The following is a 12,965-nucleotide window of genomic DNA, read 5'->3' on the forward strand; positions in this document are numbered from 1 at the left end:
CCTGCATCCAATAAAGAGTGATGACAAGATTCTCCATTGTTTCTCAGTGGGGGAAAAAAATTTGCAGCTTCAAGGAGACATTTTCTAGCGAGGTTTCTGGATTTAATACAGAAGTTAAGGATTTTTGCAAGCAAAGTGCAGTTTTGATTATTGAGGAGCAGTTTTAGATACTTCATAATGAGTCCAGTCATTGACCTGACCAGAGAGAAGAGTGGGTGCATGCAGCCCGTTGACATGGATCTGGAGTGTAACGCTTCTTCTGGCAGCATTTTGTTGCAGCAGGTCACCATTCTTTAACATTAAAATTCATCAGGATGCACATTCAGGATTTCCATTTACTGCTGTGGTTTGCTTTTGCTAGTCCGGATTGTCTGGTGGTCCTGAGCAGCAGCAGCTGATGAGAGTTTACCTCAGAGTCCGACCTTTTTTCAAGGAGGAGCTTTCTGATGAGGAGGATCAGGTACAGTACAGCACTCACCCTAAGTCCTTATAGACAAGCATCAGGGTTAACATTAACAAAACAAAAAAAAGTCCTGTACATCATCCAGTGTGTCACACAAAAAAAAAGAAAACTTTTCAATGTTTGGTGCTCAGTCCATCATCAGGCAAACAGTCAGTCCTCCAAGGAGCCATCTTAAATAGGGCGTGTCTACTTTCTGCGTAGTTTTAAAGAAAACACATTTGACTAAATAATTATCTCTAAAATGTACTTCTATAGTCATGAGTCAAATCTATTTAGGAAGTGTGCTTGAGTACTGTAACAAAGTAAACTTTCTTGGTTACTAGAACTCTGTTGACCCTGCTCTTGTGGAAAGTTTAACAGATAATTGCATGGGGCAAATTTTTAAAGTGATCTTTGCCCTGTTCGTTCCTTCAAAGGTGACGTTACCTGATAAGCTTGAAAACTCTTCAAAACACAACTTTCTATGATTCTCTTTTTTTCTTTTTCTTTTTAAACTTGTATCTTTTCCATCAACAAATTATTGAATGGAAAGGACTTTTGTTGTCATTGTCTTGTTTTTAAAGTCCCTCTCTGATCATCTTTTGATTTATTTTAAAAAGCATCTCCAGTGGTCTTTCAATCATGAACATGCCTTTTTTTTAAGACAGTGTCTGCAAAGCAGCAGTAGTTCATAAATGATTTACCCTAGCCGTGGGCGGGACTGTTGGTGTTGAGCAAGCTCATCCCCCTCCTCCCTGTCACCCATAACTGAGAGCTCTCTGTTTACAGCTCTTCCGCTAGCTTACAACCCTCTCACACCCCCAACCCAACATTGGCAGTACAACAAAAATGGCCAACCAATATTGGAGCTATCTAGATTTACAGTTTAGATCAAGATTCCAGCTCAGGTGAGGAAAACAAAGACGTGCATGGATCTATTTGTCTACAAGTAGATGCATCAGGAATGGAGCAGAGCAGCAGAAAGTGATTCTGTTCTTCTCCGCTGAGTCTCTGCTGGGTATTTATCAGCAGCTCAGACATGTTTGAGCACCAGGTAGACCTTCCTCTATCTGGACTTCCAGGAGCCTGAGGTCAGCCACTCTCAGATCACAGTGCTCATTGTTAAAGGTGTGGAAAGGTTTCTTCCTTTTGTCTTTGTGGTGTTGGGGAACAGGTTGTTTTCCCAACACCATCCTGCTCCTCCTCATTCCCCATCAGTAAAAGGTCCTACCACTGTGGTGTCGTCCACATACTTCACAATGGTGTTATAGTGGATGGCGGGGAGGAAGGGTGGCTGTGTGTTGGTAGAGCGGGGGCTCAGCACCCAGCCATGTGACTGAGGTTTGTGGGTGTGATGCACAATTTTGATCCTTTTGCTGTGATCTGTCAACATACAAACAGATACAAGCGTGGAAACCTGTATTGTCGTTTCTCCACTGTTTTGTAAAGTAGAACGGGTTTTAAAAAGCTGAGCTGTGATCCACAAAGGGCACATTGGTGTAGCTCCCCTGCAGCTATAGGTGGGACAGCATGACATCACTTATGACTCTTTAATCCTTTTCAACAAATTTGTGAGTCAAAACTTGGAGATGTTAAAATCATTATTTTAAAGCACTTTCTGTGCTTTAACCCTTGTGCTATCTTAGATGATGTGTTCTCCATACCATGACAAAGGTGGATAAAGGTGGAAAGATTTCATGTAATCCATGGACACCAGTGAAGATCACAAATCATTGAAGAAAAAAAGGTTCAGCTCACTGTCTAGTGGGTCTAGATGACCCAACTCCCAACGTTAAAGTGCCTAGGATAGCACAAGGGTTACAGACAGACATGGGAGATGTGGTCAGAGAACAGTTGCAGATCAGCGTAAAGATGCCGGTTCTCTGTATGGGACGTGTTATTGCACCCAGTTTAGTATAATGGGTTGTTGGACGTGGGTTCATATCCTCAATCGGGTCATACCAAGTGGGACCCAAAGGCTCTCTGGTCTTCAGGCGTCCTCCTGTAGTCCAGCTTGGTCTCTCTAGAACAGAGGTGGGCACCGAGGGCTTTATACCTGTATGTTTTTCAACAAGGCCTGCTCTTGCATGTTCTAATTAATCAGCTATGAGTAGGGCGAGGATGTTTGGAAATCATGGAGACACACCGGCCCTGGAGGCCGTTCCCTGCTCTAGAACCTCTCTTCAGGATAATTCAGACTGTGCTATTGAGACTGATCTGAACGCAGCCATTGGACTTTTGGATCAATAAGTGCTTGTGGTTAGAGCAGCTTTTATTGATTTTTTTTTTGAAAAGAATAGGACAAAAAATGTTAAAAAAAAAACTTAGGAATACAAAACAATTCATCAAATTGATTTATTCATTTCTTTTAATATCTATTCAACTGATTCTCTTCAGGACTGTGTCGTGATTGAGAACAGACAGTTGGTGACATTATACGCACCTAAAGGTTCAGCCACCATGAAGAGCAGTGAGAAAGGAGTTGGCATGTCCATCTTTAAGTTTTCCTTTTCTCAGGTTAGTGAGAGCTGATTCCGTACAGTTACTTTTTTGAAAAGTGCAGATATTGATCTTTCTGTCGGCCCCCAGATCTTTGGACCAGAAACGACACAAGCTGAGCTGTTCGAGGACACGGTCAGAAGTCAGTTGGTGGATTTCTTGGATGGGAAGAACGCTCTGATATTCAGTTACGGTGTCACAAATGCTGGAAAAACCTTCACAATCCAAGGTAAACCTGGTAGTACAATTGATTTCCTGGTCCTGAAGTCCCTCTGAAATATGGCATTGAACTTTGTTAGGCACGACGAAGGAACCCGGAATTCTTCCTAGAGTGATGGAGGCCACTTTCCATCACATCCAAGGGCATCTGTATGATGGGATGGATCTGAAACCTCACCTGAGGAGTGGGGTGCAGTGTCTGGATGCTGACCAAGTCAAGAAGGAGAGAACTGCTAAAGCTGCTATTTTCACTTTGGTTAAGGAAGTAAGAGAGAAAAAAAGGAAAACGTTAGAAATTTTTATTACCGTTTTCTCGGATGGTGGCGCTGAGATCCATCTTTCCTCTCCAGGAATGTGATCGTCTCAGGAGCAGCAGCGGTTCGGAGTCCTCTTCTGACCACAGTCTGGCATCCCCTCCTCCTTTCAGCAGTCAGACAGGTATGGCCATTTGCTACACGTACCCACATACTTTCACTCAGTTGTCCATGTAAATTTTCCAATAATTTTATGACATCTGGAACTAATGACCTGTGATTGTTTGGTCAGAGAAACCTTAAAGATGACTTGAATGAATTGATTACTTCAGAAAGTTTATTATACAGATTTTTTTAAATGGTTGCAATATATACACTTTAATATAGTAAAATGTTATCGAACTGTTTCGATTCTAAAATAGTTTAATGTCATGTTTGAGACAATTAAAAAAAATAAAATGATTTTAAAATCCTGTTCTTTTTGGCTCTTCCTAATTCAGCGACTCCCAGCCGCTCGGCCAACGGCGAGACGTTTGCTTTATGGGTTTCATTTTTTGAAATCTACAACGAGTGCGTGTACGACCTTCTGCAGCCTTCCTTCTCCAAGAAGCGGCCTTCTCTGCGGGTCTGCGATGATGGAGCTGGAAATGCTTACGTCAAAGGTGCCAACGTCTAAAAACAAAGGAATAGGGTGGAGGAAACAGTAAGTCTCCTTCCACTTTTGTTTTTCTTCCAGATATCAGGTGGATCAATGTCCACAGTCTGAGTGAAGCCTTCAAACTGATCCAGTTTGGAAATAAGAACAGAACCGCTGCAGCCACAAAGATGAACCAGTCATCCAGCAGAAGGCAAGCAGCTTTGTGGTTTTATTGAGACTTTTTTTAAGAGACTTACTCTGAAGAAAACTGTGTTCACATGTTCTTGTAATATTTCTCTGATGGAGGATGTTGAAAATCTAAGCTTAAAATGGCATTTTTGAGTATTTTTTTTTTTTCAAATTGTTGTGAATCAAAAGCAGACAAATGTTATGTAAAATAGATGTAGAAAATATGCTGAATCATCCATTTGTAGACAATAAGATCCATTAACTTCTTCGTTTTCCTCGTCCGAGCTGGGATCTGGCTCCAAACTCTACGGCTGGACAGCTCCATGATCGCGCAATGTTTTTGTTGCACCCCTAATAATAGATTGGGACTGTGAAGGGCTGTAAGCTAGCAGGAGAGCGTGTAACCAGAGAGCTCTCAGCAACAGGAAGGGGATGAGGGGGCGGGGTTGCTCTGCGCCAACAGTACCACCAAAAACTCAGGCGTTATGTTTAAAGGAGCTACTGCTGGGGGAGAGGTGTTGCTCCACACACTACAGCTGAGAAGTGAATTTTTAATGAACTACTGCTGCTCTGCAGATACTATGTCCTAGAAAATTGATTTTTGGCTGTTAAAAAAACGGCACAATCCTAATTAAACCACTGGAAATGCTTTTAAAATAAAGCAGATTATGTTCAGAGTGGGTCTTTAGGTGTGTTATGTTTTTGTACTTATCTCAGCTCTTTTTAACAGCCATGGCATATTCACCATGAAGTTACTGAAGATTGATGGAGGTGAAGTTAAAAGGGTCTCAGAGTGAGTATCTACCTGGACTAACCTTTTAACAATGAATCCACACCAATGAGTTAAGTTGCGTCTCTCAGGTTTTCTCTGTGTGACCTGGCGGGCTCTGAAAGATGCAACAAGACGCGGACTTTTGGAGAGAGGCTGAAAGAAGCTGGAAACATAAACAACTCTCTTCTTATCCTGGGGAAGTGCATTTCTGCTCTACGCAACAATCAGACTGACAAGTACATGCATCTTTGATCTGGAAAACCTTTCAAACTTTTGCCTTTTTTAAAGACCCAGTCTAATGGAAATTGTGTTTTTAACATGTTCTTGTGGCCTTTTTTAGAAGATGGAGGGCCTATGTTAAGAAAATTAAGCTTTTGATAGTATTTTTTTTATTCAAGTTGTGAATCAGGGGCAGAAGAAACGAATGCAGTTTGAAAAAGATCGTATTTGTGATGTAGAAAATACGGATGGGCGGGCCACAAGCTCCATTCCTATGCATCCACTTGCAGACAAATAGATCCGTGTACGTCTTTGATTTCCTCGTCTGAAGCATCTGACTCAAAGCCGTACGACTGGATGGATCCAGTATTAATCGCCATTTTTGCTGCACCCCTAATGTTGGGTTGGGATTGTGAGGGGTTGTTGGCCAGCAGGAGAGTGTGTAGAAGAGGTACTTTCAGCAACAGAAGAGGAAAAGGGGGAGCGGGGTTGCTCCGCACCAACTGTCCCGCTCACAACAAATTGACTTTTGCTAAAACAAAATGCCATAAATATAATTAAAGGACCACTGGGAATGCTGTCATGATGGCTCAAAAGATGATCAGAGTGGGACTTTAAAGCAAGTTCTCCAGACATAAAATTTGTTCTACAGTCCATAAATTTCTGTTTTTTTGTTTGTTTTTTTTGTCTTTAAGGGCAAAGGCTAGTTACATTCCCTTCCGAGAAAGCAAGCTCACCAAGCTCTTTCAGACTTTTTTCTGCGGGAAAGGCAAAGCCTCTATGATCGTCAACATTAACCAGTGTGCATCCACTTACGATGAGACGCTGCACGTTATGAAATTCTCTGCAATTGCCAAAGAGGTTTGTTTGAGCTCATTCAGTAGGAATGGCTGAAGGTTCAGTCTCATCAGCACTTCTGTTCAGGTGGTGCAGGTGGTCCCTGACAGACCTGCAGACTCTCTGGCACCTTGTCTAGTCGGACGAGATGGGAAACTTCTCGTGCGGAAGGCCGCTGTCGACGACCTCACTCTGGAGAGCTTCTTAACTGAAGAGGAGCGGCTAGACGAGACGGAGGAGGCTGATGTTTCTTTGCTTCCACAGAATGTAAAATATCTCGATAAGTTTACATTTTTCTTCTTTAGCTCATAATTTTTTTTAAAAAATTTGTTGTATTTATAAGGATTTGGCTGTGGCTTTCTTAGGAGCTTCTGAATATAATTGACAATCTAAGAACGAAGCTGTTGGCTGAGCGACGGAAAAACTTGGTGCAGGAAATGGAAATACGCAAGGAAATGGGAGACGCCATGTTGGAACAGCTCATGGAAAGCGAAGAGCTGCGCGTGTATGTTCCCCTCAACATTTTGAGAAAATTTGTGCAAAAAGAAACTCCTCTTAATTGACATTACTTAACTGTTTTTTCCAAAGATGCAAAAAAAACAACGTATGTTTTTGCTTTCAAGTAGATTATTTTTGGGGAAATTGGTTTGGTGGGTATTTGCATTAATGGGCATCATGGTGTTAAAGAAAACTTTTGACTTATTATTTTACCCACTTTTTATCCCCTTTAAAGAATTTCTACAGAATGTTTTCATCAAGCATAATCTTTTATAAAGTGAGCGGTAAAATATTAAGATCATATGGAATTTTAAGTCGACAGCTGGAAGAGCTGAAAGAAAGCTATGAAGAAAAGCTGGAGGACACTTTCGAAGTCTACAAAGAGGCCATCAAAGAGCACGCCTATCAGTGTGCGATGAACAATCTGGAGGATGACTACGTACCACTTGATGAGTTCACTGCTGAGCAGGAGAAGGTTGAGGTACACCATATGTGTTATGTTCACAAGAATTTAACATTTCGCCAAAAAGTTGACACAATCTCCTAAAAATAGCCAAAGTTTAAAACAAAAAACAATTGTTTTGCACACACATTGATGTGTGTGAATCCTAATTATTTCTATTTTGAGAGTGTTACATTACTCTGCAAAACAATGCAGGCCCTCAGACAGAAAGTGTCAGAACTGGAGAGCTTGTTGTCCAGTGGAGAAGGGGATTCTCCGAATCCAAGAGCAGAGCGTTCCTGCCAGACTGAAACATTTCAAGGTCTGGAAAACGGTGTATATCTTTTTCCCACTTTTTGGGATCATTCATTAAAATCTTCCACCTTTGATTTTGAGTGACAACATTTAAAAAAGTATTTAATTTTTTAATATTTCTGCAGATGAAAGAAGCAAGCGATTGTACAAAGAGAAATGTGTCATGGAGAAGATGTGTGAAGAGAAGCAGCAGGTAACTGGGAGTTCATATGTAGCTTTGACTTTATTGCACATTCTTGCTCATAATTTTTGTTTCTCAGTTAATTTTGTCCTTAGAGAAAAGACTGATGGAGCTCAACAAGACTCTGAAGAATGTCACAGAGAAATTCTTGGAGAAGTCAACTGATCTGGAGGCTCAGCATAGGAAATCTGACGATCAGGTGAGATGGCTGAAAACAAATTTAAAGTGTCAAACCTTTTTGTTAAAACTTTGTTTTCCCGCTTGTCCCCCAAATAGGCCAAAACCATTCAGGATGCTTTACGGATGAATGCCGAAAAAGACAGAGAGATTGCGTGCTTGAAGGCTGAGCTCGCCAAAGTCTCCCAAAAATCCCCGGTGCCGGTCAAAACCAAGAGAGGCCTGCTGGCCAACATCAAGGAAGCGGTGACATCCCCCCGAAAGGGAGCCAGTAGCCGAAGTTTGAGAAAAACTGTTCAGGCTACAAAGCCTTAAAGAACCGCTTTTACAGAACTAAATTGTAGAGATTGAAGCTTGTTTTTAATGCTTAACCTTTTCCATATTTTGGAGAACAGTTTTTACAAATTCTTTTTCTTTTCTTTTCATTGGAAGTAATTATTTCTTGTTTTTCTTGTGTGTCCCATTGCTGCAGTGTAGTGTTTTTTTTTTTTGTAAATAAAATGTACTCCAATTCATGCATAATTTATTTGATAATTTATTCTCTTAACAGCTTTGAGCTTCTTCTAAATGAGGCATGTCCAAAGCCTGGTCTGTGGGACAACTTTCCAATGGTCCGCAAGTTCACCATGAAGAGACACAACCAGACAAGACATGCTATAGTATCTACAACAAGCTAACAGTGAATGAATGGTGCAAATAAATTGACAGCAATTTTGGTCGAACTATTTGTGTTCTATGGAAAGAAAGTATGCCAGTGCAGATAAATAGTTCATTTTAATGTTCTTAAAGTGATTAAAAGAATGTAGAATTGAATGTGCACCTGGTATGTTCACATAATACATGCAACCCACGTTCTAGATGGTATTCGCTTAACGTGTCACGTTCACACTAGATTAGCAGGGAGGGGCTCCTTTTTCTTCTGTTTACTAGCTTATATCCATGACCTACAGTTAGAAGAAGCTTGGTGCAAATTGTCGTAGAAACTTTTTTTTTTTTTTTAATGGGCATTTAGACACATATAAATGGACTTTTCATTAAAAGTGGTTTCTTGAATGCACACTGTCTGTCAGATGCGGTGTGAATGCAGCTTCACACCAACCTCACTGAATCTGCCCCTCTTTGCAAAAGGTTTGTACACCCCTGCTCTTAATCCAAACACTGGTTAGCAGTCACGAAGCAAAAAGTGTTTTACTTTTAAAATCTTAACATAATTTATCTTTTAATTGAGGTCAACTGAGGCCACGTATTTTTCTCCTGCCTGACAGAGCTGAAAAGCTGCAGATCTTCTGAAACTCCATGACAATAAGGCCACGCATTTGTTTTGCACTATTAGCATTATGGTCTGTATTTATGCTTGGAATGATCCACGTCAGGCAGAGCAGGGCATGGAAAAAGATCTGCCTTGGGCTGGTGGGACATCTTAAGGAGCATTTTGACCCTTTATAGAGGGGTGGTCCTTGCAGAGCACTTAAGGTAACAGAGCCCAGCCTCATCTGGTGGAAGGGTCGCTGCAGTATAGCCAGCTCCTGCACCTCCGGGTCTCAGCGATGGTTAATGAGATTAGCAGTTTGTCTGCGTCAGTGCAAAGGGGTCAATCACTGGATTAGCACCTTGCTTAAGAGTTACATCAGTTTATCATACTTTTTCTTTATTGCTTTCACGGCTTCCAAAGAATGTCTCTGTTTGATTGGAAAACCGTTGCCAAAGGGAAATATGGTAATGCAACAAACTGCCCCGGGAATGAGGCTTTCTCCACCTTCAGCTGCTGAATGAAGCATCTTCCAGGGAGGACGAGAGGAGCTGAAGCAGCCAGGGAAGCGCAGTGCTGTTGGGCCAACATCTTGCCTGCTGTGGCAGAGTCTGAGACTCCGGACGAGTCATCCTCATGCCACTTGTAAATAACAAAGTTGGGGATGATTCCACAGTTGGCAACGACAAAGCTCTGTCAGATGGAAAAGCGTTGGTGGACTCTTTGATCAAGGTAAAACGACTTTCTTCATTTACTTTGCAATGGCTTGTTTGGACAACATTTAATGTGGTTTGAAAAACCCCACATTAGAGCACCAAAATAAAAGATTTGCATCAACATTTTATGGTACATTTAAAAATTGAAAACCATTTAATTAAATGTGGAATATTTTTCTAGTTTTACAGACTGAATAAACACAAAAACAAGACGGAAAATAGTTTCTCCCTGCGGCAAAAAAGCACTCTCATTGAAAAGAATTTAGCGGTCCACTGCATCCTAGTGATGCTGCAGTGGATCGTACCACTAACACGCATCACAGCTTTCTTCATATCTGTATAAAAAGAGTGTCTTTTTAAGCTATTTTGCTTGATGTTGCCCAATTGAAAAAAATAGAGGATATTTTTATACACAATACATAAATTACTGTTTGTTTGTTTTTAATTTGCCATCTTGGGAGACAAAACTTTAATTATAGATACTTAGTGGAACTTGTATTTGTGGAAAAAATGTTGAAGAAAACAGATTTCCTGAGGAGACATGCAGCATTTGGTGACAGATTACACAAAACAAATCTCTAGATCCTAACAAATAAAAGTGAAACAATACATTTTTTTGTTAAAATATTAAAAAAAAATGTTTACAGATCATATTTATCCATATAAAATGATACCTAATGGGCTGTGCAGAGTATTACCAGCATGAAAATGGGCCACTCGCACTCTTGAGTGCACAAGGTTGTTTTGGCTTATCCAGAAATAGACCTTTGATAATGGGATTACATATATTATTTTTAATAAATGAAACCACACCTGCTAATCCACCCAGATAAGCCTGACGCTGTTAATACAACATAGTGATCACATGATTATGAACACATAACCACATCTGCAGCTGCATTTTTTGGTTTCTTGAAACATGTTTTAATGAGTTTTAGATGTTTGATGACCCATATACTCGTGTTTGTTTCTGTGTTAGAGTTTTCTGTTAGCGCATGTATTTAGCTGAGTTGTTTGGTAGCGGATAGCAACTCAGACAGTTAATAGATGCTCAATTCTAATTAAGATTAGTGGTCCAGTAAATTCTTGATCAGGTGATGCAGACTTCAAGGACATATCGATACCTAGAAGTAAACACGGCTCCTGCTAATGTGAAAAGTACAAAATCTTTCTTTTAATCTCAAAGAAATGCAATACATCTTTCCTGTTCTACTAATAATTTAAAAATCTGTCACTCTCCAAACACAGGTGGTAGCCTGCTACCGGCATTTGGCTTCGTGTGTTGGTGGATGCACAGACAGCTTACAGCTGCGGGATGAGCTCCGACAAACGCGAGAAAAGGCCCAAAAGCTGGCAGAGACCATCTGCCATCACTTGACCTCACGTCTGCGTGACAAGAGCCTGCCCGAGGAGCAGCGCAAGGAGATGGAGCTCCTCTGGGTGGCCTTCTCCTCCAGTCTAGAGCTTCTGCATGTTGACATGTGCAAGGTTCACAACATCAGTGACATTTTCTTAGTGGCTAACAAAACATCGCTGGTGCAAACTGGTGTTCAAGGTAAGGAAAAGTCACTGCAAAAACAGGCCCCTCAGAAATAAGTCAAAAATTCTTACCCCATTGATAGATTTTCTTCAAATAAGCAAAACAATCAGCCTGTCCGGTATGAAAAAAGAGTTTTACCTGGAAATCTTATTTTAAGAAAATAATTCTAGTCACTAAGACATGTTTAATTCTCTTGAAAAGACTATTTTTCTGGAGACAAGCGTCTTTTAACTTTCTTAAGATTCAGTTTTTAGTGTGCAACTATAATTGACTGAAAGCTGTAGATTTAGTAATTAATGCATGTCAGAAGTTAAGCAAGAGGAAGGCATGAAAATGAGTTAATAAATAAGTTAATGATTTAATTTCAGCTGGACACAAACTGCAGTTATTCCTTTCTCCTTTAATTCATTTCTCCATATTCTGTGAATGAAAGAGGACGCAATCCATACGTCACTACCAAATCCACGAGTCCCTGACAGGTCAAAGTTCAACTGGTTTAACTTTTAATATGTTTTCAATGGCTGCGTGTTTTATACGCAGAGCCCAAAAATGGATTCAAAAACTTGCGTAGCGACTTATGAATGTGAGAGTTTTTAATACAAGAAGCCCAAAAACATACATATTTGCATGTTTGCATTGAGTTTTCATTGAAAGCAGCCGGAGTGTGAACGTAGCATAACAGTTCCTGGCCATTGTTAAATCCACTCAAGGAAAAAATTAATATTGGTTTTGGTTATACAGGAGGAGGCAGTGAGGTAGCAGCCCGAGCGCTCAGTTTACCTGACTTGAACCAAGCCCAGGCACCAAGCCCCCCTGCCTGCCTGGAGAATGAGGAGCAGTGCACGTTGGAGCAGGAGATCACTCGCATCGACCACATGATCGATGACATGGAGATGAAAGTCAACGTGTTGCGGTGGATGGTGGAGCCCCATGGGCCGCAGTACGCAGACCCGCTCAGCAGCGTCGACAGCACCTCCTTAGCTCTGTTCTCTGTAGATGAAGAGCAGCCCGGCCCTGCGCCCCAGATTCCACACCAGCACCGCTGCATCCTTGCGCTCTCACTGCTGCTTGCTGTTGTTTTAATGCAAGTCACTTTATTTATCTGTATTTTTCTTTTCTCATGAATACAACCTTAACATATTCAACCCTGTTTTCTCCATACAACCTCAGATTATTCTCGATAACATTGTAAAAATGTTCGATTTTTAATTTAGTCCTTATTTGGTTTATGGTCATGACTTGTTTTCTGAAGGAGTTTTAGGGTTAAGTTTGTGTTTCAATGGTCACTTTTCTGCAGTGAATCCAAAGCTGCCATATGCTTTTGATGACATCAAGGACAAGAAATAAATTGCTTAAAATGTATTGATTAAAGAAAAAGGGAACCATTTGACCCTTTTCCCTTTAGAAACAATGACAACAATGCAACTATTTCATACACATATTCCTCACTGAAAGAAGTAAATTTGCATTTGATTAAAAAAAAAATCTTGCAAATTTTTCTTTTTATTGCCACCGTGAGGCAATAGGTGCTGGACAATGCTTTGTAGTTGGTTTTTAGATTTGTAATTTGTACATAATCTGGTCTGTATGAGTATCAAACTGCATAGTAAACATTGCATCATAAAAGTATCAACTTTGATATGACATTGTTTTCCATTGTTTTACTAGCACATTGGTAAAGCAATAAATTACTGAGAGAACAGCAACAGTACAACTATTTATTTCATATGCGAAAAGTAGATGTGGATTCTAATTCTCAGGTAAGATATCAGAGGAAAC

At 40.5% G+C, this 12,965-nt stretch overlaps 2 protein-coding genes across 3 annotated transcripts; both read left to right on the top strand.

The window, feature by feature from the left end:
• The first annotated feature begins 14 nt into the window (after positions 1-14).
• Positions 15-8,158, top strand: LOC101170474 (kinesin-like protein KIF20A). 2 transcript variants are annotated; one of them, XM_004080937.2, is made up of 18 exons: positions 15-282; positions 362-460; positions 2,840-2,959; positions 3,032-3,170; positions 3,241-3,425; positions 3,511-3,598; positions 3,915-4,076; positions 4,151-4,262; positions 4,971-5,033; positions 5,102-5,248; positions 5,927-6,092; positions 6,156-6,335; positions 6,434-6,573; positions 6,882-7,047; positions 7,225-7,330; positions 7,449-7,516; positions 7,584-7,703; positions 7,781-8,158. In XM_004080937.2, the coding sequence occupies exons 1-18, from the start codon at positions 178-180 to the stop codon at positions 7,994-7,996; spliced, it is 2,382 nt and encodes a 793-aa protein (XP_004080985.1). In that variant the 5' UTR covers positions 15-177; the 3' UTR covers positions 7,997-8,158. The 2 variants fall into 2 exon arrangements, with proteins under 2 accessions (XP_004080985.1, XP_011487066.1); XM_011488764.2 differs by having other exon boundaries at positions 7,225-7,342; positions 7,781-8,085.
• Positions 8,159-9,169: 1,011 nt separating this feature from the next.
• Positions 9,170-12,892, top strand: LOC101170717 (regulator of G-protein signaling 9-binding protein B-like). Its single transcript, XM_011488765.3, has 3 exons — positions 9,170-9,662; positions 10,895-11,201; positions 11,928-12,892. The coding sequence occupies exons 1-3, from the start codon at positions 9,567-9,569 to the stop codon at positions 12,308-12,310; spliced, it is 786 nt and encodes a 261-aa protein (XP_011487067.1). The 5' UTR covers positions 9,170-9,566; the 3' UTR covers positions 12,311-12,892.
• The last annotated feature ends 73 nt before the right edge of the window (positions 12,893-12,965 follow it).

The sequence above is a fragment of the Oryzias latipes genome, chromosome 20 (genome assembly GCF_002234675.1).
Source record: "Oryzias latipes chromosome 20, ASM223467v1".
Lineage (NCBI taxonomy): Eukaryota > Metazoa > Chordata > Actinopteri > Beloniformes > Adrianichthyidae > Oryzias > Oryzias latipes.

What these genes read in the sequence shown, in the direction of transcription:
- LOC101170474 (XM_011488764.2), top strand. Translation starts at nt 178, where the DNA reads ATGAGTCCAGTCATTGACCTGACCAGAGAGAAGAGTGGGTGCATGCAG. An exon ending in GAAGTTAAAAGGGTCTCAGA is followed by an intron (nt 5,034 to 5,101) that starts GTGAGTATCTAC and finishes TGCGTCTCTCAG; the next exon opens with GTTTTCTCTGTGTGACCTGG. An exon ending in ATAGGAAATCTGACGATCAG is followed by an intron (nt 7,704 to 7,780) that starts GTGAGATGGCTG and finishes TCCCCCAAATAG; the next exon opens with GCCAAAACCATTCAGGATGC.
- LOC101170717 (XM_011488765.3), top strand. Translation starts at nt 9,567, where the DNA reads ATGCCACTTGTAAATAACAAAGTTGGGGATGATTCCACAGTTGGCAAC. An exon ending in TGGTGGACTCTTTGATCAAG is followed by an intron (nt 9,663 to 10,894) that starts GTAAAACGACTT and finishes CTCCAAACACAG; the next exon opens with GTGGTAGCCTGCTACCGGCA. An exon ending in GGTGCAAACTGGTGTTCAAG is followed by an intron (nt 11,202 to 11,927) that starts GTAAGGAAAAGT and finishes TTGGTTATACAG; the next exon opens with GAGGAGGCAGTGAGGTAGCA.